At 53.1% G+C, this 26,039-nt stretch overlaps 1 protein-coding gene across 1 annotated transcript; it reads left to right on the top strand.

The window, feature by feature from the left end:
- Window positions 1-7,247: 7,247 nt before the first annotated feature.
- TSKU (tsukushi, small leucine rich proteoglycan) lies at window positions 7,248-21,448 on the top strand. The gene is made up of 2 exons (XM_052652692.1): window positions 7,248-7,316; window positions 18,471-21,448. Exon 2 carries the CDS (start codon window positions 18,478-18,480, stop codon window positions 19,552-19,554), a length of 1,077 nt encoding a protein of 358 aa, XP_052508652.1. The 5' UTR covers window positions 7,248-7,316; window positions 18,471-18,477; the 3' UTR covers window positions 19,555-21,448.
- The last annotated feature ends 4,591 nt before the right edge of the window (window positions 21,449-26,039 follow it).

Raw genomic sequence — 26,039 nt, forward strand, 5'->3', positions numbered from 1 at the left:
GATGGGTGGATGGGTGGAGAGTAAAAACCTTAGGAAAGATGAATGGAAGGATGGTCTGGGAGAAGAGGAAGCACGCAGTTGCAAAGAGGTTAAAGGAACTCTTAACTGGGAGTCTAGAAGCCTTGTTGTTCATTAGCTCTGTGACCTGGGACAAGTCACTCCACCTCTCTGGACCTCAGTCTCCTGCCTGTACCATGACAGAGGTGACAGGGCACGATGCCTGATATCTGATCCCCAAGGGCCCTCCAGCTGGCTTGCTGGCTCCATGGTGGCAGATGCATAGCATTCTGTCTGAACACTCAGGTCCACTCAGCTCCTGGATACAGGGATGGGGGCCAAGGTTCTGGGGTCAGAAGAAGCCTGGAAGCCATGATACAAAAGGGCAGCACCTGAGGTGTGGACCCAGCCTCTTGGCAGGAGACCACCTCTGGCAGCAACTCATAAACAATTTGTTCCTGACCTGCTACCACCACCACCACCAAACAGCAATTTGGAGGCTGAGGACTTGGCAGACTTGACCCATAGCCATCTGCTCTTTGCAAGCCATGGTCTCCTTGCCCAGAGGATTAACCAGAGACCCAGGGCTCCAGTTGAGGGAGCCTCCTTCTCTACTGTGTCCCCTCTCTTCACTCAAGGTCAAAGCCACCTCCCATTTTTTTCTCTGCAGTGGGAGAAAAAACCATTGTACTTGCCAAGCTTCCTACACCTCCCACTGTGTTCTCCTAGGCCATGCAATCAGGCTCCTGCCTCAGTTTCCTTGTCCAGTTTTACATGTGTTTTTCTTATGAATTAATAAATCATAATATTAGTTACCCACAGTCATCCAGTGCTCACTAGAGTCAGTCACTATTCTACACGGATTAATTCACTTCATGTTTGCAACAACCTTTGAGCTAGGGACTATTTTACAGATAAGAAAAATAAGGCAGAGAGAAGTTTTAAGAATTTGCCCAGTCTGAAGCTGGGATGCATACTAAGCAGTTTGGCTCCAAAATCTGTGCCTTGCTAGAATGAATGAATTAATGAATAAGTGAACAATCCTGTTCACGACAGAGGTATCCTCACTGTACTATGGAAGCACAGAGGAAGGGCCTCCAATGGTAAAGTTCAGGGTTGGGAAGATCAGAGGAGGCTTCCTGGAGGAAATGATCACCTGAGATGAATTTTGGATGATAAGAAAGAGACAGGGATAGGGCAAGGGGCACTTCCAAAGGTGGGGCAAAGACATGAAGGCAGCAAGGAACTGACAGAATGCAGAGAACCACAACAGCTAAAGATGCTAGGGCATCAAGTCGCAGCAAGAGGCAGGGCTAGCAAGGGGGGCTGCACAGAGGCACAAACCAAGTGCTTCCAGGCTCAAAGGAAAGAAACTGTGGGAAATGGAAATGTCTTTGTGGAGGAGGCAGCAGAGCTTGGAAGCTAGCGAAGACTGCAGCTGGTAGATAGGCTGAGAAAGTCATTCCAGGCAGGGGACAAAGTATGGAGGTGGGAGAGTGGGAGAGAAATATTTAGAGAAGCATCTGATTTGGCAGGAGGGGAGGAATGTTCGTCGTACAGTGACTGCTGAACACCGACAAAGCCCATGCACCGAATCTGGCCCCATGCAGGAATGGCTGGAGTTGTTTTAAAGAGCCACTTGTAGGTCCTATCTGTATGACCCTGGATGAGTCACTTCAGAGTCTCAGTTTCCACATCTGTAAGATGGAGGTGATACAAGACTATTCAAAATTTTTCTAGGAGGTTTCAAAATGAGACTGTGAAAAGATATTATAAACCCTAAGGCACTCTGCCATGTCCCCCAGTCCCTATACTGAGCCACCATAGGTGCTTTTAAAAAACACAGTGTATGGAACTTCCCAGGTGGTCCAGTGGTCATGAATCGCCTATCAGTGCAGGGGAGACAGGTTTGATTTCCTGCTCTGGGAAGACCCCACATGCCGCAGGGCAGCTAAGCCCGCACACCACAACTACTGAGCTGGTGCCCCGGAGCCCACGTGCCCGCGCTCTGCAACAAGAGAAACCAGCATGATGAGAAGCCTGCACACCGCAAGGAAGAGTAGCCCCTGCTCTCCGCAACTAGAGAAAGCCCCTACTGCTGCTGCTGCTTCTGCTAAGTCACTTCAGTCGTGTCCGACTCTGTGCAGCCCACCAGGCTCCCCCGTCCCTGGGATTCTCCAGGCAAGAGTACTAGATTGGGGTGCCATTGCCTTCTCCGAGAGAAAGCTCCTGCGCATCAAAGACCCAGCGCAGTCAAAAATTAAAAATAAATGAATGAATTCGTTTTAAAAAACACAACATACAACAGACTAACCCAGAGCAACAGAATCAGGAGGTTGAACTGGCATTATTTTTCTTCCAGCTCTTCTTTTCCATTGTTTCTTCACAAGGTCTTGGTGCTCCGTTAACTTTCGATCTGCCAGCTTCTGACAACTGCAAAGAAGAAAACACAGCAAGAAGAATAGCCAGAGATCCTGGAGCTTCATGGGCTTCTCTGGTGGCTTAGTTGGTAAAGAATCCACCTGCAACGCGGGAGACATGGGTTCGATCCCTAGGTTGGGAAGATCCCTTGGAGAAGAAAATGGCAGCTCACTCCAGTATTCTTGCCTGGAAAATCCCAAGGACAGAGGAGCCTGGTGTGCTGCAGTCCATGGGGTTGCAAAGAGTCGAACACAGCTGAGCGACTAAGCACTAGGCACAGGAGCTTCATGGAAATATATTGGATTTGGATGGTTTTTCTGGTCAGGGCTTGACAGATTTGATAAAAGAGAAAAAAAGAAAGACCTTTTAGCATTCTCAAAATGTGGAAATAAGCAAGGTAGCCAAAGGGGCTAACGGGGCCTTTGATCTCTAATCTGGAGAGTTCTGAGAGAAAAGAGATCCTCAGCCAACACCCCAATTGAAGTACGTCTGGTCAAGAAAAATACACAAAACCCTACAACTTACAACATATTTATATATGTATTAATCCATTTGATCCACTCCATATCTCTGTAAGGTTGCTGTTCAGTCGCTCAGTCGTGTTTGACTCTTTGTGACCCCATGAACTGCAGCACACCAGGCTTCCCTGTGCTTCACCATCTCCTGGAGATTGCTCAAACTCATGTCCATTGAGTCAGTGATGCCATCCAACCATCTCATCCTCTGTCATCCCTTTCTCCTCCTGCCTAGAGTCTTTTCTAATGAGTTGGCTCTTTGGATCAGGTGGCCAAAGTATCGAAGCTTCAACTTCAGCATCAGTCCTTCCAGTGAATATTCAGGGTTGATTTCCTTTAAGATTAATTGGTTTGATCTCCTTGAAGTCCAAGGGACTCTCAAGAGTCTTCTCCAACCACAGTTCAAAAGCATCAATTCTTCAGTGCTCAGCCTTCTTTATAGTCCAACTCTCACATCCATACATGACTACTAGAAAAACCATAGTTTTGACTTCGTTGGCAAAGTAATGTCTCTGCTGTTTAATACCCTGTCTAGGTTTGTCAAAGCTTTTCTTCTAAGGAGGAAGTCTTTTAATTTCATAGCTGCAGTCACCTTCTGCAGTAATTTTGGAGCCTAAGAAAATAAAGTGTCATTGTTTCCACTGTTTCCCCATCTATTTGCCATGAAGTGATGGGACCAGCTGCCATGATCTTTGCTTTCTGAACGTTGAGTTTTAAGCCAGCTTTTTCACTCTCCTCTTTCACCCTCATCAAGAGGCACTTTAGTTCCTGTGAGGTATGGTTTCTTATTTATTCTCATCTTACAGGTTAGGAATCTGAGGCTCAGGGGGAAAGAGTGACTAGCCCAGGGTCAATAGGTAGCCGGGAACAGAGCAATGATTTCCGCATGGGACTCTTAGGTGCCAAGGCCTCTCTACCATACCACATCCTGCTTCTTGTGTTGATTGTAAGGTAGTAGAAAGAACACTAGAGTCCTAAATATTGTTCCAGCTCTGCAGAAAACATACTGTGCAACCCAAGACAGATCTCTTATCCTCTCTGGGCCTCATCACTATCAATCTAGGGCAGTTGTTACAGGGATTAAATGATGTAATAACCGTAAAAGTATCCAGCACAGTCCCTGGCATGGGATAACAGACAAGACTGTTGCAGCAAAAACGGTAATGAGTGAACAGCCTTTTGTACACACCAGCCAAACAGAACTGCAAGAGTTAAAGAGTCTTGGTTATTCTTTAGCTGTTACTACTAACAAACACTTGTAGCTGGACTTGTCCTTCACAAAACTAATCACTCTCTGACTCTTTATAAATTATACTCTACAGCTGGCACTCTTCTCCCCCTATACTCCCTTGTAGGATTCTGCACCTCCAAAGGAAGAAGCTCACAGTCAATTACTTCAGGGACACCAGAGCAGGTGGTTGAGCTACCTGATGCCAGCTTTTGGCTGTAAACTTGCAGGAAAAAAAAAATCATATACAAGACTTTGGTGAGGATATAAAATCTCTCCCTGTTCCCCATAGAAGCAGGGCACAGGTCTTGAGGCGCTAGCCTGCTGTGTACTCCCCTTTGCCAGATGAAGCCATTTCTCTATTTCTTCCAAACTCTGTACACATTTTTTATTCAGCCCTGGGTGACAGGGGGTCAAGATTTTGGCAACAATGTGACCACAAGAAGGGGAAGAGAATGAGGAAAGTGATAGTGCATATGTGCAAAGGGTATAGAAGGAGGGACCAAATTCACCAGGCATTGGGTTTCTGGGGGAGGGAAATTTGGACAGAGATTTGAAGAATTCAGAGGCCCTTCCTTCCCTTCCCTCTCTCCCTCTAGTTTCATGTGACTTAGAGGACTGGAGCTTGGGATGTGTAAAAGGGGAGTGACCAGAAGTGAAAAGCTAGGATCCAGGGGAGCATAGTACATGAGCCTTGAATGTGAAGCCAAGGAGTTTGACTTTTGCCATTGTAAGATTTTAAAGGAGCAAGCATTCTGATCCATTTTGCAGATTTGCAGTTTAAAAAGCTCATTTTTACTGCAGCGTGAACAGCAGACAGGAGGAGGAGCCTGGAGGCCAAAGGACCATTGTGGGGGAAGGGGGGAGAGCTGATGGAGATGCCCAATCCAAAGTCTCCAGAGGCCACCTCCCACTGAGAAAAGATCAAGCAAGGGAAATGATGAATGTAGCAGTACACTGAAACTGCCGCCAGCTGCCGGCCAAGGTGTGAAAGGTGGTTTGTTATGCTTCTGTTAAGTGAGAGGCCCTTTGGAGGGCGTAGAGCCTCCAGCCTCTGTGGTTAGAGCCTGCAGACGAAGAACAGTGGGAGTTAGAGTTAGTGTTTATCTCCATTGTCAGATGCTGAGCAGGAGCCTCACCCCAGAACTCCACCTTAAGGGAAGGGAGGATACAAGTTCTCCAGCACAAAGGTTGAGGGGGAGGGGTCCTTTGAAAGATGCTCCCTCTCCTCCCCCATGGCCAGCGGGTGGGCTAGATGAGCAGAGGGTCAGGTGACCATTCCCCTGGCTTCTCCCCTCCCAAGCCAGCTCATCTTTCCAGATTACACACACCATTCCTGATCAAAGACAACTTGGTTTACTAATAATGGTAATAATCCACAATGGCACTTCCTATCAGCTAGCCTAAAGCCTTACTAAGTAACTGTTTACTCCTCACAACAGCTCTATTACAGCTGCAGAAACTCAGAGAGTTTAGGTAACTTCCCTAAAATAACCCAGAGCTGGTAAATGCCAGGGCTGGAACCTGAACCCTGTTCAAGCTGGGGGCCCTCACCAGGCACGAACTGGCAGGTCTCTCCCACCTCCAGGCCAGGAAGAAGTAGGAGCAGGAAGGTCTGACCCTTCTTGACGGCCCCAGGATGCACAGAGAACCACTAGAGGATGCACGGTTGAATGTCAACAGCATCCTTATTAAGCACGACTGTGAGGAGACTGGGTGCAAAGAGGCCTATGGTACAATTTCAAAGACAGTGTGATGAGACGTCTGAGCTGGTGGCCTCCCAGTTCCAGAAGCTGGGATTCTAAGGAGGGGAGGACAGTGAGAGGCAGAAAGGAGGGAAGGGAACTTTCCCTGTCCCAGAATGGTAGGACTAGGCTCCCAGCCTTCTCCCTGCACCTCCCTAACTGCCAGGGGCCCCAGCCTTCGCCATCCCAGGGGAGCAGAGTCGCCACCAGCACCACCACCACCACGCAACCACACAGGGTAGTGCCAGTGAGGGCCTGCAAGAGCACTTTGTCCTCAGGGAAGCCGATTTGTTTTTGCTGCTCTGAGGCCCGGGGTAGTGGCCTCTACTCCTCCCTCCCCGCCTCCTTACTTGTCTCTCTCCTTCCCCAGGCAGACAAGCAGACACAGACTCAGAAGCCCAAGCAAATTTTTTTTTTAATTAAAAAAAAAGTAATAAAAGGAACAAAAAGACTGGGTGTGCAAGTCTGGGCTACTGTAAAGGGAACACTGCCCAATCTCTACACAGTAGGAAAGCTCCTGGGAGGTCCAGGGTTCAAGGCCAAAACCTCCCCCAGTCCCCAGGCCATATACTTCTGGGGTGCCTGAGAACTAACACCTCCTTCAACCCCAGAGTGTCTGGGTGTGCAGGGAGACTCAAATTCAAGCCCCCCAACCAAACACACACACTCCTTGTAGGGAATGCACGCAATAGGCAATTTCTTCCCCCTAACTCTCAAGTGAAAAAGGTTTCTTGGATGCTTTTCTGCACTCTTCACCATAAGGAAGGGTGAGAGAAGATGGGCTGCAGAGGGAGGAATAGATTTAAACTGCTCCGTTTCCCTTCTTAGAAATCTAACCAGAAGTCGATGATTCCCTCCAGGAAAAGAAAAAAAAAATTCTGTTTCCCTCTCTCTCTCCTCTCTTGCCAGCTTTTCTGCCTAAGCCTGACTGCCTCTCTGTCGATTCGTCTTTCAGACACACACACACACACACACACACACACACTCCGGCGACCTCCAGATGTTCCCGACCGTGCGGCCATCTGCTAAGGCTCAGGCGCTCCGGGGAAGCGGGAAGGAACCGCGGGATGCAGAAAGCTAGGAGCAAGGCCGACTAGAGTGGGTGGGAGCTGCATGCGCACTTTTGAGACGCTCCCTAGGGTGGAACCCGGGCTAGGCACGGGCTCTGCCGGCGGGCGGGGGCGCGGAGTGGGGAGCGCTCCGGGAAAGGCCAGCACTTTAGCGACGCTCCCTAAGTCGCTGGGCGGCCGGCCGGAGCCGCCACTGGGCGCCGGGCGGGCGGGGGAGCGCCCTACGGCGGGCGGGGGCCGGGGGGCGGGCCGCGCCGCGCCGAGAAAAGCGCCGGCCGGAGGGCCCGCGGCCGGGCCGCCTGGGTGAGCGTGCCGAGGCGGCTGCGGCGCAGGCTTCCAGGTGGGTACGGGTCTCCGGGCAGAGCGGGAGTTCGCGCGCTGCGGGCGGAGGACCGGAGGCCCCTACCCCAGCCTCGCCGCTCCATCCGGCGGGCGAGCCGCGCTGGACGCAGGGGCGGGGTCGGGGCCCCTCAACTTTTCCCGGACCCAGGGCGTCGGCAGCGGCCGCCTGACGCGCGGGGCTCGGCCAGAGAGAGGAACCCGGACCTAGAAGGGGGGCTTCCAGGAGACAAAGGCTCTGACCCGGGGCCGTGGGCGTCGGCCGGCGCCTCTGGGGTCTTTGTGCGGACACGTGCGTTTGTGGGTCTTTGTGAATTTGGTCCGGGGACATGCATCTGCCCGTGCCTTTGTGTGTCCGTGATTTGGGGAAGGGGGCAAGGACCCGGGATGGGGGCCCGCGTTTGCTTGTGGATGTGGGTGGGCGCATCGTTTTGTCCGCGTACGTGGTCTGTGCCTGTCGACGTGTCTGGGTTGGGTGTCCGCGGAGTATGTGCGCGCCGAGAGCCAGACACCGCCCCAACTCCTCGCTCCCCTCCGTCCACCCGGACCGACTTAGCTTCAAACTTTTCTCTGCGTTCCTCCTCCCCGCTGCATCCCGGGCCGGGGGGCGAGGGGGCGCTGGCAGTCCTCCCTTCCTACACCTCAGGGGTCTTTAGAGCCGAGAGGGGATGGAATAGGATTGGTGGGTGGGGGAATCGGCAGCGCCTGAAGACGGATCCGAGCCAAGGCTGGGCAGAGCGTGCCGGACACCCCAGGCGAAGCGGCTGAGAGAAGAGAGGTAACAGCGGGTCCTGGCCCCCCGACTTGGGGGCTGAAGAGAGGAGAGGAACGGGCACCGGTGTGCCCCGCCCCACGCTTCTCGGTGAGAGTGTATGTGACCGAGAGAGACTTGTCTGTTCCGCGGAGAGGCCAGCCCCTGGGTACCCCCGTCCGTCCCCCCCCCCCACTTTGAGATCCGCACTCGGTTTGCATCCCGCCCCTGGGGTGAGGGGGTTGAACCCTCCAATCCCAAAGGTGGAAAGGTGATGACGGCTCCCGGGACCTCCAGCTGGGCTGCTGGCAGTAGGAACCTTGCACACTCTAGTTTCAAATGGGACATCCACTGGCCCACAGTATGGCACTAGGCAAGTTGGTTAACCTTTCTGAGTCGCAGTCACCCTGTCCTGGATGGGGTGAAAACTGTCTGGCGAGGGAGAGCCTGCAGTGGGGATGAGCAGCGCAGCCAGGGCCGGCCAGAGTGCAGTGCCCACCCACACTTGCCTAGTGGAGGAGGTGACTCAGGAGCTTCTGATCCTCCTGCCTGCTCTACCCTTCGATAAGTCCAGACTTGCAGAGTTCAGGTCTGATCTGAGAGGGAGGGCTCAGGCTGCCGGGAGCCTGCACTTTGATCCTGGGTGGCAAAGATAAACCCAACAACCCCCCTCCCTCCCCTACCCCTTGCCAGTCTTTAACCTAGAATTTTGCTAGGTCCTGCAGATGTGAAGGGTGGGTACAAGCCACTCACCTTGGAAGGAGGCAACTGTGGGCGCTTTCCTTTCCCTCTTTGGGCCTCAGTTTCCCTGCTGGAAAAGGGGTTGCTGACAGCCTCGTTCTTCCCTTCCTATTGTGGCTGACTGGTTGAGACCCTAGAACCTGGAAACACTTTGATATTTAACTTCCATTCTGACTTGGCACTAATTTACGCTTTTGAAGAGGGAGAGGGGAGATGGCTGTGAAGTTATGTAGAGATTAAGGCCTTCCTGGAGTCCCTGAAGTCCAGGAAGGCTGAAAAGCAGCACAATGGGGAAGCGGGGGAATACACTGGGAAAAGAGGCAGAAAGTGCCTCCCCCCTAGGGAACTGTACTGCATGACTCTGTGTGTCCCGAAACAGTACAGGGGTGGTCAGCATTGTGGACTGCCAGATGCAAGATTGGGGAAGAAGGGATGGAATTCAACCTGAGGCTGGGAGGGATTGCAGGGGCCACAGATGAGGGCCTTGAATGCCATACCTAGGAGTGGAGATCTAGGCAGTGGAGAGCTGCTGGAGGGTTTTTTAAGCTGGCATGATAGGGTGGAGTTGGTAATTCTCAGAAACTGTCCTCTGGTTCGTGGGTGGTGCTGGAGCCTGGGAAGCCAGTCTGGAGGCTTGAGTGTGCCAGCCTCTTAGAATCAGAAGGAGGTTTTCACTTGTTTCATTGCTTCCTAGCTCTGTGACCCTGGGCAAGTGACTACCTCTCTGATTCTCAGTCTCCTCATCTTTCAAATGATAGTAATTCTGGTCTCACTGACTGTAACGGATGTTAAATATGATGACAAACTACCTGTGCTAATACAATGAGAAGAAGTTTGTGGCCTGTATTACATTGTGCAGACATCTGTTGAACTGCACTAACAATAGAAGGCAGAGCCAGTATCTACTATGGGTCCTAAACCTTAGTTCACCACCTGGCAAAAGCCCTAAGTATCCTGCAAGCTTGGACCAACTGGTACCCTCCTAGCAGAGGGAAGCTTTTTGCTCAGGGCATTTCTCCCATCTGGCTTATCCACTTCACATGGCCAGGTCCACGCAGGAGAGGAGCTGGACCATCAGATTTGGAGGTAGCCACATATCACAAAGTGTGTTGAACCTTGACAGGGGTGGCCCAGGAGGAGAGTGACCTTTACTGGATGAAGGGCGAGTTAGACTGGGAAAACCTCACAGAGGAGGTGACTTTTGAATCCAGTGAGTGAGAATTTATATGGAGGACAAAGGAAAGGGTGTCTCTGTCATCTTCACTGAAGTGCAAAGACGTGGAGCCCAGGGAGAGAGACAGGCCCCTAAACAGGCAAGCTCTCTTGGCAGGAGAGGTTTTAAAGCAGGAGTGGTGGTGCGGTCCTGATCTGTCTGGATGGCATTCTGGTGCCCAGCAAGGCTGGCAGTTGGAGGCAGAGGGCCAGGAATGAGGCTGTTGCAGCAGTCCTGGCCAGGAGGCCTCCTGAACCTGACTGGGGCAAGGCCAAAGGGAGAGAGAGGGGAAGACAGTGAGCCACCCACGCAGGGGTAGCTGCTAAGTCTCAGGTCCTCATTCTGTCACCGGTGACACACCTGCTTCAGCCTGCTTCAGCCTCTGCGATATTTCCACACTCCCTTATCAACTCACTGGCAGAGCACTTGTAGCCCAAGTGAAGCTCCAGAGGGTGCACTGAGAATCCAGGAAGAGTCTGTGTTGGAGTCTTCTCTGTCCTCTGCCCCTGCCTTGCTTTCAGATCTGCTGGTATCACTGCCCCTTTTTCTTTCCTGGTCTCTGAAATCACCCGCTGGTCAGGGGGTGGGGCAGGAACCCACATGCAGTGAGCACCAGTGTGTGCCAGGCCTGGAGCTGAGTCTTCCCTTTACTTCATGTGATCATCAGGGACCTTGTGGGAAGAGCACCAGGTTTCTCACCAGGTTGCAGATGAAGACTTGGCAGGGAGAGGACACACACAGGCCTCCTAGCAGGTGAGGTTCGGTGGGGGTGGAGCCCAGTGTGCCTGACTGCAAAAGCCGTTTCCTCCGCCCCATACTGCCTGCCCGTGTGCCTACACATGGCTCAGACCAGAGGGAACTTGCCAAGCTTCAGAATGGAGAAAATAGTATTGGGAGCCTTGTCCATTTCTCTGTAGATTTTTCTCCAGGGATGACATCATGGAGGAGCGTAGGCACCAGGTGTCAGAACACCTGGATGCTGAGTCCAGCCTCTGACCTCACTGGCTCTGTGACTCTGGGCAGATCACCGCACTTTTCTGGGTCTCTAGGCAGGTGTACAGTAGATACCATGCCATCCAACCTGCTGATCTTGTAGGGTGACCGAGCAGATGAGAGTTGAGGAGGCAGTGGAAAGACTGAGAGGTGTCCTTTGGTGAGGCGGCAATATTCTAAATGCCTGGTGTATCTTCATATAGTACCTACTCTGTGCCAGGCCTAGCAATCAGCTTCCAAGACTGAAAAGTGAATCTAACCCCATGCCTGCCCACAGGAGCAGAGACAGGTAAATGTAATTATAGTCCAGCACAACCCACATGTGCCCATTTGTAAGTTGAGGCACAGTCGTATAAGGACCATTGGATTTGGTTTGAGACTGGTTCCTGTTCTGCCCCACTCAATGTCAGTCTTCCTGTCTGTAGAACAGGGACAGTGGTCCCCATGGTCAAGGGTGGTGGGGAGGCAGAAACAAGCCACTGCTGTAGAAGTGCGTGGTGAGCTGATGTGTTTGCACAGATGTGTGGCATTAGTGGAGAAGGCAATGGCACCCCACTCCAGTACTCTTGCCTGGAAAATCCCATGGGAGAAGCTTGGTAGGCTGCAGTCCATGGGGTCACTAAGAGTCGGACACGACTGAGCAACTTCACTTTCACTTTTCACTTTCATGCATTGGAGAAGGAAATGGCAACCCACTCTAGTGTTCTTGCCTGGAGAATCCCAGAGATGGGGTAGCCTGGTGGGCTGCTGTCTGTGGGGTTGCACAGAATCGGACACAACTGAAGCGACTTAGCAGCAGCAGCAGTGGCATTAGTGCCTCTTTTGGGAGAGACAACCCTCAAGGCTCCGGGAGTTTGGCCCTAGGCATTCTTTTTGCCTTGCGTTTCCAGAACTGACTTAAGCAGTTGGGGGCCAGGACACTGATGGAATTTCCACCTGGGGATTTCACTGGTGTCAACTTGTGTGAGGTCACGATGAAGGGTGGGACGTGACTCAGCACTGAGCAGCCAGTGGAGACAAAACCCATCTTGGGTGGATGCTCAGCCCTGTGCCCAGCTCGTCCCTTTAAAGAGGCTCCCCCTTAAAAGACGTGGTGAGGAGCTGGCGAATCTGTGGGCCAGAGATGCTGGGGTGCCGGTGACTGGGACCAGGAGGACACGAGCTGGAACCCCTGGCCCTGGATAGGCCTCAGAGGAGAAAGGAGATGGGGGCCTTGCCAGCAGACACCAGCGCAGTGACCACAGGCTGTTAGCACAAGTAGTCAAAGCCCTGCCGGGTGCCTGGCCCCTCTTAGGGCAGCTGGGAGGAGAGGAAAAGAACAACAAATAACATGGTCGTGGCTTTCAGAAAGCTTAATAAATCATCCCCGTCCTTGTCTACTATGCATTCAGTACTCAGCTTGTAGCAGTCACACCAAATGTTTCACTCGCTGTCCCCTAATGCTTCCACCAACCCTGTGTTGTCACCCGTGTTGAGGACACTGAGCCTCAGCAAGGTTGAGACGTGCCTGAGGCCAGTAGGTACAGAGCTGAATTCACAGCCAGCTCTGTGTCCCGCAGTTGACTGGGCCCTCCATTCATCCAGCAAGTTTGCCATGCCTGCCAGGCCTGGCTCCGGCCCCAGGTGGGGGAAGGGTTAACAGGTGAAGAAGGCAGGGTCACCGCCCCAAGATGCTTCACACTTCAAGTCAGGAAACAGGCAGGTCAATAAAGGCAGAGAATTTACCTAGTGTGTGTCTGAAGGTGTGTTGACAGTACGGAGTGGAGCGAGAGGCCCCGGGAAGCCAGGAGAGGAGGGGGAGTGGCCCAGGGGCCTGAGTGGACAGAACGGGCTTTGTTGCACTGGCAGGGCTGGGGCAGGCCAGGGGGATTCGGCTGTCCTGGCAGTGGTGTGAGGCATCCAGACCCAGGTCCCAGGTTTCCTTGCCATCACAGTCCCTCTCTGGGCCTCAGTTACCGTGATCTTGGAGGGGCCTTCCAGTTCTTCCAGCCCTGGAATCCTCTTGAGTTTGGGGAAGTGTGCGCTAAGGCTGAGACTTGTTCCGAGGCCACCACCATAGGTTCAGATCAAGATGGGACTTTCAACCCAAGGAGGGAGGACCATGGGGGCAGATCTGCACAAAGGTGCAGATACCTGTGTGCCAGAGAGAACTTGGTTTCTGTAAGTAAAGTGGAAGTCAGGAGGTTTCCAAGAAGGAGCATGATCTAGCCAGAGCTGCTTGAGAGGCTCTCCTCGCAGGGTCTGGGGTGTTTCAGTGGGGAGACCTGCCTGGGGACCTCTTAGGGTCCCACCACTGACACTGTAACTTTCCTTAGAGTCCCGATGGACCCATCAAGGAATCACTCATGGCCCCTGCCCAGCGGACCTCATGCCGCTAAGCCTTTGTCCGGCTGCCCTTATGTTCTGTAACCTGGATCATCAGATTACTTTGATCTGCAGGTTAGGGTTTGGAGAGTAAGTGAAGTATCCTCTATTCGCCTTCCATGGTGAATACCTACCTGCCTGCCTTTCCCTTTCTCCCGAGTGTAGATCACAGGGTCTCGAGAGAAGGAAGGAGGCAGAATAAGTTCCACAAGACAAGAAAACTGAGGCTCCAAGAAAGAAAACTCTAAAGTTCACACAGTTAGTAGCAGGGCTGGGACTAGAGTCCTGGTCTCCTGGATCTAAGGCAGGTGCTAGTGATCTTGATACGAGTTGGTCTCCTGTCCCCGTTGCTGGTTTGTAAGCCTCATGGGGACAGAGGCCCTGGGATCTCCTGCCCTGACCCCGGCATCACCTCACAGGGCCTAACAGACTGCCTTGCCCTCTGCAATTTAGTGCTGTGGTTGATTGTGTCTGCAGTGGATATGGGTAGAGGTGGAATGAAAAGACACAGTCTTTCAATTATATGGCTTCCACCCCCTTGGGGCCCCATTTCTCTATAGGGATGTTGGTCTTCTGAGTCTCATCTTCACAGCCATCTTCTCTGCGGCTGATGGAACCATCATTAGTATCCCAGAATCACAGCTGAAGGAACTGGTCCAGAGAGGTTGTGACTTGCTCAGTTCTACTGCAAGTTGATGTCGAGAGTCTTCTCAGTCCCTATGCAGGCCTTTCCTCTCCGTATGAGCTGAGGCTAGCGGTTTTTGTGAAGAGGAACTCACATTAGTCATCCCTTCCCAGGCCCAGCAGCCCTGTTGAGAAACAGCATAGCTTGGCTTCCCAGGAAGAACTGCTTTCCTGGAGGGCAGTAGTAAGACCTTTGTCATGTTTGATGGTGTCTGCTGAAGGAAGAGAAATCCCCACCCCAGCCACTCCCTGTCTGTGGAGGAGGGCAGGGGAGCCCCCACTGTACCCTCCCCCGTGCGGGGAACCATGCTCAGGTGCCCCCCCCACCACAAGTACGTTTCATCCTCTTGACAGGCCTGTGACATGGCTATTAACACCTGTATTTGACACATGAGGAGGCTGAGGCTTGGAGATTGTGGCTAGCCAAGGTCAGAGAAAGCAGAGATGGCCATGAGACAGTTCTATGAGTCTTCATTACTCAGTCTGTTATATATATATATATATATATAGTTATAAGAGAGGAAATAAGAGGGGGAAAAGGAGATTAAGACATGGTGAAACCACCCAAAGTTCTGCCATCTAAAGGAAGACCGTTACCAGGTTGACAGATTTTCTTCTAGACTTTCTAAAATTACGATTTAGGTTTTTTGTTTTTTTTTTTTAATGTATAGTTTTCTTAGCATGTACTTTACCCTCATGATCCTTAGCATTATGGCATCAGCCCCCTCCTACATGAGGCTGCAGACTCTTCTGAGCACTATTTTTATTGACTCCATAAGATCCCTCGGAGAGTTCCACAGGCATCTTGAGGGGACTGGGAAGTGCTGGGCCTGGAGTCAGAAGGGCAGAGCCTGAGCATCTGCTGCCGTCACCTCACTGGGACCCAGGGACAAGATGAGGGACCTCAGCTTTCTCATCTAGAAAGTGAGGGATTGCACACCCTGCTCTGCAGCCCTCACAGCTCAAATAAGCAGAAGTCTTTTGGAAAATATCAAGGGCTGTGCCCTTGGCAGGGGTTTTCCTTATCTTCCCTCAGTTTCCTCCTGGGAAAGTTCTGCCCTGCCTTTGGCTCCTGGGCCTTTTGCTCCAAGCAGCAAAACCAGACGTCAGCATCTCTGAGTCACTCACACAAAGGCACTCCTCCTTACGTTACCCAAAAGGGGACATGACCTCTGAGCAGAGCAGGGGTACCAACCCTCAAAGACCACTAGCCCACGTCTCTACCTTTGCCCCCTGCTGGCTCCAAAGTTGAGAGACCTTCCATAAATTTCTCTCTTCTTTTTTTCTTCTCCCAGGAAAAGATAAGGAAAACCCCTACCAAGGGCACAGCCCTTGATATTTTCCAAAAGACCTTTGCATATTTGACCTTGTGAGGGCTGCAGAGCAGGGCGTGTAATCCCTCACTTTCCAGATGAGAAAGCTGAGATCCTTCATCTTGTCCCTGGGTCCCCAGTGAGGTGATAGCAGCTGATCCTCAGGCTCTGACCTTCTGATTCCAGGCCCAGGGCTTCCCAGTCCCAGCCGTGTGGGACAACCCTGAGAGACCTCTGGGCTCTGCTGTCACCTCAGGAACACCCAAGAACCACTGAGTATTAGGAAGCTGGGCACTGACAGTCACAGCGGCCAACAGGAGCTGGAGCCTGGCCGTGGGACCCTGGACACTTAGCTGTTTCCCCAGCAACACACAGAAGTGCATGTTCCACCTGAACCTAGCCTGTTACAAGGTTACAAAGGCCTGAGTTCACATGCTGGTCTCTGGCACCTGGCACCTTCCTTTGCCATCCTCAGTTTCCTCCACTGTAACACGGACATAAGACTGACCTCCTGGAGCGACCGAGAATGACCTAAGGGGACATGTGACTGGCACGTAGTGAGGACAGGCTAAGTTACTGTCAGCACTTTCCACTCAATGTCCAGGCCTGGCCCAGAACAGGGGCCCACGGAGAGGTGTCCACAGTGCAGGCTCAGCAGGGACCTTGTCGGGGTGTTCTGGGAGCATCACAAGCAGTTTTCCAGGCGGGTCTCCATCCACACTCCTGCTCCTCTGTGGCCTGGTGATGACCACCCAGCACATGTGCACAGTGCTTCACAGTTTGCATTGCACTGTATGTGACTTGCATCAGTGTGTATGAGGCGGGCAGAAATTACTGCCTTGTGGTACAGAGGACAAAGCCGAGGGCTGGAGAGGCCCCTCGTGGCGGGGGAGGGTGGGTAGGGGAGCCCTGAGCTGAGTTACATAAGCAGGAGCTCATGAGGGGCCATTTGGCACTTGAGAGGCACATTGTATAATCACCTTTGGGAATGAAGGGTAATCTTAGGCCTTTTTGTGTGCATTTGGTGTTTGTTTAAACCCCAGGAAGGGGTGGGTGTGAGCAGATCAGCTTAGCAGGGAAGGTGAGGCCCTAGGTAGTAATGAACTCCTGCTGTGAGAAGCTCACCCGGGGAACAAAAGGGGTGTGAAGCAACTTAATATTTTCCTTTTGGTTCCAGACATTGGAACACTGTCCAGCCTCAATTGGGACCGAGCCCAGGATGCACCTGGGCTGGGTTTAATCCTCAAATTGGACTCTACGAAAGAAAGGGGTGGGAGAGGAGGGGCCTGCAGAGGGAGGCCCAGGGAGAAGAGCCCAAGTGCAGATCAAGTGGCTGCCCCTTTAAAGTTTCATGTAGAACTTGTAATGCGATCCTGCTGCTTCCCCATCCACCCTCCCTAAAGGCCAGGGGGAGGAAGGTGGGGGGGACGGTGGGGCAGGGGTGCAGAGCGGGGAGCTGGGCCACTCCAGCTGAAGGATCTGCAGGCGTGAGGCTTGGTGTCTTCTGTCTCTGGGCTGAGTAGCTGCTCTTCTAGGGGGAGAGGGTGATCGCAGACTGTCCAGTTAGAAGCTTTCTTTCACTGCTCAGCCTTCTCTCTCACCCTCCAGGAGCTACAGATGTGTGTGGGGATGAGTGTTGAAGGTGGCAGTGTACAGGTGGTGCTTGGCATCAATGGCAGCTGCTGTTACAGTTATCCAGGGAGAGACGATGAAGCCAGGGGAGGGGCAGTGGCTTGCATTGTAGCCCCCGTCAGTGGGAAGAGGCCCTCTTGGATCGCATCTCTCCTGCCAGTTCTGGAGGCAGCAGAGGAAAGTAGGATTAGGACTGAGCAGGCCTGGGTTCTAATCCTGCCCTGCTTTTTATGTATGGGTTTTAGGTAAAACCCTTTTTGTCTCTGAGCCTCTATTTATTTATCTGTATAATAGGGGGCACAGCCCAGCTGCCTGTCGTGGGTTAAAGGAAGGGCCAGAGAAGTGTAATCACTCTAACAGCTTGGGGGTCAAGGTGGGCAAGGGGAAGGGACTCAGCAGAGTGGTCCCCAGGGCCCATCTGGAAGTCTAGATGCAGGGTCCCCTGTTGGAATGAAGGATCTTGTCCCTAGAGGCCAGGCCAGGGGAGAGGGCTTATGACTGTGAACCCAGCCATCGTTACCCACAAAAGGAGTGAGGAGGGGACAGTCGCAGCAGGCCCCCCTTGCAGGAGAGGCCTCGGTCTGGGAAGCTGGAGCAGGGATCTCAGGCACAGCTCAGCACGACAGTGAGCCAGGCCCTTTGAGCGCCGTTCAGATCCGCTCCCACTCACGCGTGGCCGTGCATGGCTTTCTGAACCTGAGTCAGTTCCCTCTTCGTGAAGTGCTGACAAGATTGCTGCCGTGCGGCTTCTGTGGCTGTGAAGGCTGAGTGAGGCTGTGCAGGGAGCCTGCGAGCACAGCACCAGGCCCGCAGCACAGGCTCCGCAGAGGTGAGGGGAGCACTCCCCAAAAGCACCTGCCCTTCACATCCCACGGCAGGACAGTGAACACGCATGGAAGACTCAGGCTCCCACCTTCACCCCAGAATAGGCCCACTGTCACCTGCCAGTCTTATTCAAGAAAGGGTTCGCACACTTGCAGTTTAAAACCCAGCCATCTAGCCTAACTCGCCATATCATACAGATGGGGAGACTGAGGCCAGAGAGGAACAGGGACTAGGAATTATTTGAGGAAGGGGTATTCAGGGAAAGCGTCTAGGGGCACTGAGGGGCATGTGGCTATTTTCAGCTGTGCCTACACTCATTGGCTGGTGTCTTCCAGGGTGGGCGAGAATCATCTGGAATGGGGTGTGTGCGTGCATGCTTATAGTCAGTTCAGTTGTGTCCGATTCCTTGTGACGCTTTGGACTGTAACCCTCAAGGCTCCTCTGTCCATGGGATTCTCCAGGCAAGAATAGTGGAGTTGGTTGCCATGCCCTTCTCCAGGGGATTCCCCACCCAGGGATTGCTCCTGAATCTCTTACGTCTCCTGCATTAACAGGCAGGTTCTTCACCACTAGTGCTGCCTGGGAAGCCCCTGGAACGGGGTACCCACTGCTGACCCTCACCTGTGGCTCTCTTTCCAGCCCCACCATGCCGTGGCCCCTGCTGCCGCTCCTGCTGCTGCTGCTGCTGGCCGCGAGCGGGGCCGAGACCACCCGGCCCTGCTTCCCCGGGTGCCAGTGCGAGGTGGAGACCTTCGGCCTCTTTGACAGCTTCAGCCTGACACGGGTGGATTGCAGCGGCCTGGGCCCCCATATCGTGCCCGTGCCCATCCCCCTGGACACAGCCCACCTGGACCTGTCCTCAAATCGGCTGGAGACGGTGAACGAGTCCGTGTTGGCAGGGCCGGGCTACACCACGCTGTCTGGCCTGGATCTCAGCCACAACCTGCTCACCAGCCTCTCGCCCACGGCCTTCTCCCGCCTCCGCTACCTGGAGTCGCTCGACCTCAGCCACAACGGCCTGGCCGCCCTGCCCGCCGAGAGCTTCACCAGCTCACCCCTGAGCGACGTGAACCTGAGCCACAACCGGCTCCGCGAGGTCTCCGTGTCTGCCTTCGCCACCCACAGCCAGGGCAGGGCGCTGCACGTGGACCTCTCCCACAACCTCCTCCACCGCCTGCTGCCCCATTCCTCGCAGGCTGGCTGGCCAGCGCCCACCATTCAGAGCCTCAACCTGGCCTGGAACCGGCTCCGCGCTGTGCCCGACCTCCGGGGCCTGCCCCTGCGCTACCTGAGCCTGGATGGGAACCCGCTGGCAGCCATCGGCCCCGGCGCCTTTGAGGGGCTGGCGGGCCTCACTCACCTGTCGCTGGGCAGCCTGCAGAGTCTCCCCAGGCTGGCGCCCCACGGCTTCCACGAGCTGCAGGGCCTGCAGGTCCTGGACTTGTCCAGCAACCCCAGGCTCCAGTGGGCAGGGCCTGAGGTGTTCTCAGGCCTGGGCTCCCTGCAGGAGCTGGACCTGTCGGGCACGGGCCTGGTGCCCCTGCCCGAGAAGCTGCTCGTCCACCTCCCCGCACTGCAGAGCATCAGCGTGGGCCAGGGCGTGCAGTGCCGGCGCCTGGTGCGGGAGGGCACCTACCCACGGCAGCCTGGCTTCACCCCCAAGGTGGCCCTGCACTGCATAGACACCCAGGAGTTAGGCGCCAGGGGCTCCAATACCTTGTGACGAATACTGTGGCCTGGGGCCGTGTAACAGACTGTGCCCTGGGTTTCCTCAGGTCCTGGGTAATTTATATTCTAATGTGCCAATGCCCATAGGGACTCTCCATTCCTGTGTGGCAGCATCATTGAAAGAGAGGCTTTTTTTTTAAAAAAAAAAAAGAGGCTTTGAACCTGGGACCCACACCCAGGAGGAAAGTTTTGCCCGTCTGTCTATGTTGCTCCCCAGACCATAAGCGGAGGGTCTTCGATGCCAAACCAGACAGCAGCCCCCTGCTGTCCTTCCCCACTTGTCCCCAAAGTGCCTTCCCTGAGGCCTGGACCAACCTGACCTGTGACAGGAGAGGGGCGGGAGGGAGGTCCAGCCACTCAGACGTGGGTTCTTCTATGACATAAATCTCTCTCTGTTCTGGCCATGTGAGGCCTACCTCATTCTTTTTTATTCCCCTAGAACTCTGGATAGGACTTCAGTTATAGAAAGGATGGGAGAAAAATGTCAAGCCCACTTCCTCATTTGACAGATGGGGAAACTGAGGCCTAGAGAAGGAAAGATGGTGTTCAGAGGTCTTCCAGCAGCAGAGGCATGAGTGAATCAGTGTCTTGCCTGCCTGCCCACAGGGCCCGTTTGCGCTTTTCTCTCTTCTCTAAATCATGTCCCCCCTCCCCTTTCTGGGCTCCCCCTTGCTTCCAAGACTCACATCCTCCCATTTGCGCCCTTTCCCTGTCATCCCCGGGAGGGCAGGCCAGGGCCTCGAGGGTGGCGCTCTGGGCCCAGTAACTAGCTGTGGCACAGGCTAAGTCAGTTCACCTCGGAGCCTCTGGAAGCCTCAGGGGTGCCAGTCCCAGTTTCCCACTCGGGTGGCATCCCCCAGCATCCAGAACGGAAATGTGCTCCTTGACCCCTGAGGTCCTGCCTCTAGCTGGTTCCCCAGGAGCTGATGCAGTCCTGGAGCCCCACCAGCTCCAAGGGGCCTCCTGGAGTCAGCCCCTACTGGCCTTGTGCCCGACAGCCCAGCTCAGCCTACTGCAAACGCAGCCAAGGAGGCAGGGTAGCCCCCACCCATGTTTATGCTTCCCCACCAGGGTGGCATCTCAGCTTCCCAGCCCTGGGCTCTTTCCTTAGTATCAGTTTCATAAAAGTTGTTGCCTTTATAATGGACTGTCACTTAGCACCACCCCCCCGCCCCCCATCCAGGTCCCTGCTGGCAGGGGATTGGAAATATGTCATTTTTAAAGAAGGAAGACATTGCATTTGTTCACTTTTGTAACACTGTGTCCTGGGGATGAGCTGGGAGAAGAGGCGTTGGGTAGAAGCCATGTGGGCATCCGTGGGGCCGGTCCCTCAGAGACGCCCACAGGACAATGAGAGCTCTGTCCTCCCCCACGAGCCACACCCAACACCTTGGTTTAATAAACACTACAAAGAGTCTTCCTCTTGCCATCATTTGACCAGCATCCATTGACATTCCCCAGATGGGTCTCTGGGGCCACAAGGATGAATCAAGCCAAGCTTGTTCCCTCTGAAAAGCCCAATAACCTCCTAGGATTAGGGGAGTGAGGGAGGGAGTTCCTTGGGGTGGAACCTTTCAGTGCAACTTACCCTCTGTCGACCTTCCTTACCTCCTCTCTCCCTGCCTCCCCAGCCCCAGCTGTCAGGCCCTTGCATGCCTCTGCCTTTGCTCAGGGTGTTACTCTGGGACCGGGCCCTTGCCACCCCCACCCCAGCTTCTCTGCTCCTTCCCTGCCTAATAGACCCAGTTTCTGCCTCTTCTCCTTAGAAGCTTTCCCCAAGGTCTCCACCACCCCTCCCGCCACCTCCATCTAAGCTCCAGCAGTACTGTGTTCCTTCTTGGCGTCTGAATGCTGTGGTACCCTCTCCTGCTCACACACGTCCTGTGACAGGGAACCCACTTCCAGCTCATCTGAATGGCACTGCTGTCAGCAAGTTCTTCCTTCTGACTGGCCAAGATCTGCAGCAATGTATCCGTAATGGTCGCCGCCACCACCAAGCTCGCCCTGTCAGTTCTGGGACTCAAGTTCCTGGGACGGGAGGGGACAGGGCACACAGAAGAGCAGCACCGGGAGCTGCGCAGGCCCTGGGGTGGGGTCAGGGAGGCTTCCTGGAGGAGGCTTACCCGTGGAGTCACGAACAAGCGGACCTGGACAGGGGGCTGGCACTCAGGAAGGGCCGTTGGTGAGCAGCGGCACAGACTCCCCGGACATTCACGCTGTGTGTGTGGTTGGGGTGCTTGCCCATCACGAGGCTTAAGCCCCCAGGGCTTGGACTCCCTGAGCCAGAGGCTGGCCACCACCAACATGGGAAAGGCCTGAAGCGAGGGGGACAGGAAAGGATCCGAGTGAGACCGCAGCCTTCACAGTCCTGACTGGTACTTCATCCTCCCACATTCCTTGGGGCAGGAGAGACCTCAAATACAGGGGTGGAGGGAGGGATCCCTAAGACTTTCACCCAAAGCCCCATTTGAAGAAAGCGTCCTTGGGGGAGGGCTATGGAACATAGGGGTCTTATAGTTAGTTAGTGGCGCTGAAATTGGAGGAAAGGTAGCCGGGGCTCCTGCTAGTCACCTGGCCCTGAGCTGCAGCTTGTACATCTGCAAAATGGGGCGGGGAGGGAAGCGCCGGCAGGAGGGTGGGCTCCTTCTTCCCAGTGGGGGCATCTCCTTGCACACCTCCAGCGCCTGCGTGGCCTCACAGAACCAGGCGTTCCTGCGACCCCTCCGGTGGCGCTCAGCCCGCAGTGCCACCTCGTGGTCGTGCATGGCCAGACACCCCAGATCCGAGGGGTCGCCAAGCAAGGCGTAGAGCCGCTGGAGGCCAAAGTAGCCCAGTGCAGTTTGCGCAGTCATCCCTACTGCCGTCATCCCGCCACACCCAGCCTTCTTGGAATCCTGGGGCAGAGAACGAGGTCATTGGAACCTTACAGAGTCATAGAGATTAGTGCAAACATTCTGTTTTGGAGTTCCCCAAAAAGGGTTAAAACTGTGTGATTTCGGCCAAGTCTCTTTTCTTCTCTGAGCCTGGAAAATGGGGATGAAAATATCTCCCTGCACAGGACTGTATGAAGAGGAAAGGAAGTAACATTTGTAAACAATCAGGTGCAGTGCCTGGCAGAAAATACAGACTCCAGAAATGCTTGTTTTCTCATTCAACCATAGAATGATGAATTAGATTGTAGAACCACGTGGTCGTAGACTCATATTTTGATATCTGATTTAGAACTGAAGGATTTCATAAAGCTTTAGGATGGTAGACCTGCAGAGCCATAGTGTGGCCCACGGGACCTTTGCTCTGTGCACCTAGGCAGAATAGACCCTCAACAAACATGCCAGCTGAGTTGCAGAGGTGGGGAAACAGCTGAGCACAGTTTGTCATCATAGCACAGGCCACAAACATTTCACTGCACTTCATTAATAATTCAGTTGTGATTTACTGGGCACGCGTCCTGGGACATGGTGTACATGCGATCCTTTCCTCCTCATAACTGCCCTGGGCCTTACTGTCACCATACACAGCTGAGGAAACTATCCTGTTCCTGGCTTCATCTGTCAGATGGTGAGTCTGGCATTCCTGGCTGTCCCCCCTCAGTGTCCAGGTCAACTGTGCAGGTCACACGTGTCAGAGAGGGCAGAGGTGTTCTGAGAAACCAATAAACACTAGGACTCCATTTTTTTTTTTCTGCTAGAAGAAAAAGAGGGGGTGGAGTTATGCAACTCTAAGTATCTCCAATCAGACCATGGACTCTAGAGCATGAAAATGTTAGTCACTCCAACTCTTTGCGACCCCATGGACTGTAGCCCACCAGCCTCCTATGTCCATGGGATTCTCTAGGCAAGAATACTGGAGTGGGTAGCCATGCTCTTCTCCAGGGAATCTTCCCAACCTAGATATTGAACTTGGGTCTCCTGCACTGCAGAGCATGAAAAGCAAAAGATAAAATCCTTCCCCTCCTGGCCCCATTTTACAGATAGAAAATGGAGGCTCAGAGAGGAGCAGCCCAAGGTTACATGACAGGTGACAGGGCCACCTGGCCAGAATTCTGTGCTTCAGGACTGGCTACATACTTGGTGGCTGCTGCTGCTGCTAAGTTGCTTTCAGTCGTGTCCGACTCTGTGCGACCCCATAAATGGCAGCCCACCAGGCTCCCCCATCTCTGGGATTCTCCAGGCAAGAACACTGGAGTGGGTTGCCATTTCCTCCTCCAATGCATGAAAGTGAAAAGTGAAAGTGAAGTCGCTCAGTCATGTCCAACTCATCATGACCCCATGGATTGCAGCCTATCAGGCTCCTCCACCCATGGGATTTTCCAGGCAAGAGTACTGGAGTGGGTTGCCATTGCCTTCTCCATACTTGGTGAAACCTAGGGTAAATGAAAATGTAGGGTCTTGTGTTCAAAGTTATTAAGAATTCAAGATGGCAAGAGCAGAGTCTTAAACCAAGCATGGGGCCCTTCTGAGTTCCCGTTGCCCATTGAAGCCAGTCCTGCTGTGCTTAGATCTTGAAAATCCAGTAATTTCCCTCCATGAGTGTTATCATACCACCACCTGATTTCCCCAAATTGTCATGGCCAAGCGGTTGACCCCTCAGAGAGGGTATGGAGATACCATCACCCATCAGCTGCCTCCAAACCAGCTCATAGGATGTGTCTCTGGACGAGAGTGCCAGGCATGTGGGGAGCAGAGACCTACCTCTGCTTGTTCCTAATGTCCCCCAAGACATTAGACATCATCATAGGCTAACAAGGTCTTGCCCACTGATGCTCAGTGTTCTATGACAGCTAATTTCACCAGGGGGCAAATGTCCGGTTGATAACTGACATTTATCAGCACCTAATGTTCATCCATGACAGCCCTCACCAGTGGCTGATATTCACAAAGGGCAAATGTCCACTACTGCCCAATATACACAGTGTCAGTGCTCACAGGTAGCTCACTGCATTGATCATTGCTCTGCATGTCAGTACCTCATGTCGGTCCATAGCTCAACATCTGGCAACAGCAAATAGCCATCTGGTTAAGTCACATGCCCTGTGTTTATTCTTCTATTTATTTAAGTCCCAGTGGTTGTATTTATGGAGATTATTGTGTTTATTGAGCTGGGTGGGAAGTTCTTCCTGTGTTTACAATGTAATTACAGAAGCTATTTATTATTTTATTTGGCATACCCATCAGTCAACATATTTTGAATTAGGAATGCAAGCATACATTTATGTTTCTTGATGTATACACATTCGTATATGTAACACATATATATATAGTTATTAAATATAGGAAGGGTACAGAAGGACAGAAAAAGAGAAACTGCTTTAAGGACAGAAGTGTCAAGACAAGAAAAATTTTCTAATTAGTTGATTCTTAGAGGCAGCAACTTTTCCAAAACGGAGTTAATAATTCAAGACATCAGCCCCCTTGCTCTGGCAAAGAAGGACACAGAGCCCTACTTTGGGCTGAAAAAAGCTAAGTTCTCAAATGAAGTTAAGTCAGTGGCGCAAGTGTTCCTTTGGGCAGCATAACAAGTGGTTACGGCACAGGCTCTAAAAAGAGGCTGACTGCGATCAAGGACGGCTCTGTTACGTACAGCTAAGTGAGCTGGGTCAAGCCACTCAGCTTCTCTCTGAGCCTCAGTTTCCACATTTCCCATATTTCCATAAAATGGAGATAGTAGTCACCTCAAAGGGTTGATATGGGAAATAAGTCAGTCAATGTACATAGAATACTTAGAATAGTGTCTGGCATATAATAAGTTCCATATAATAAGTGATATGAAATGCAATTGACTGCTGTGCTGAGCCATTATACTCTGGAGTGGTTTCTTACATCGCAGGGAAAGTGAAAGTCGCTCAGTCATGTTTGACTCTTTGCGACCCCATGAACTATACAGTGCATGGAATTCTCCAGGCCAGAATACTGGAGTGGGTTGCCATTCCCTTCTCCAGGGGATCTTCCCTACCCAGGGACTGAACCCAGATCTCCTGCATTGCAGGCAGATTCTTTACCAGCTGAGCCACCAGGGAAAACCAAGAATATTGGAGTGGGTAGCCTATCCCTTCTCCAGGGAATCTTCCCAACCCAGGAATCAAACCAGGGTCTCCTGCATTGCAGGCAGAGTCTTTACCAGCTGAGCTTCCAGGGAAGCCCTACATGGCAGTAGATAACCAAAACAAGCAAGTCACAGGCTGGGTTCCACCGCACCGCCCTCTACCCCCCGCCACACATACACACACACACCAGCCCTGTGGTCCCTCCTCCACCCCTCTGGCATTCCTAGTGGAAGAATGGCTAACCTAGCCATGGTACCTGAGCAACCGAAGAGGCAAAGACACCGAATGACAAAGCCAGACATCCAGAGCCTCCTTTAGGGACCAGGCAGAGAGGCACAGCTGAAAGGAAACACATGTGCCCCCTATTTTAAAGTTCATGAGGCCTGCACATGAGCTCATCATCTCTTGTTATATTTTTGCCTCACAGCCACCCAGCA

The sequence above is a fragment of the Budorcas taxicolor genome, chromosome 15 (assembly GCF_023091745.1).
Source record: "Budorcas taxicolor isolate Tak-1 chromosome 15, Takin1.1, whole genome shotgun sequence".
Lineage (NCBI taxonomy): Eukaryota > Metazoa > Chordata > Mammalia > Artiodactyla > Bovidae > Budorcas > Budorcas taxicolor.

Bases quoted from the DNA above. Each gene is read 5' to 3' on its own strand.
- TSKU (XM_052652692.1), top strand. From the start codon at position 18,478: ATGCCGTGGCCCCTGCTGCCGCTCCTGCTGCTGCTGCTGCTGGCCGCG.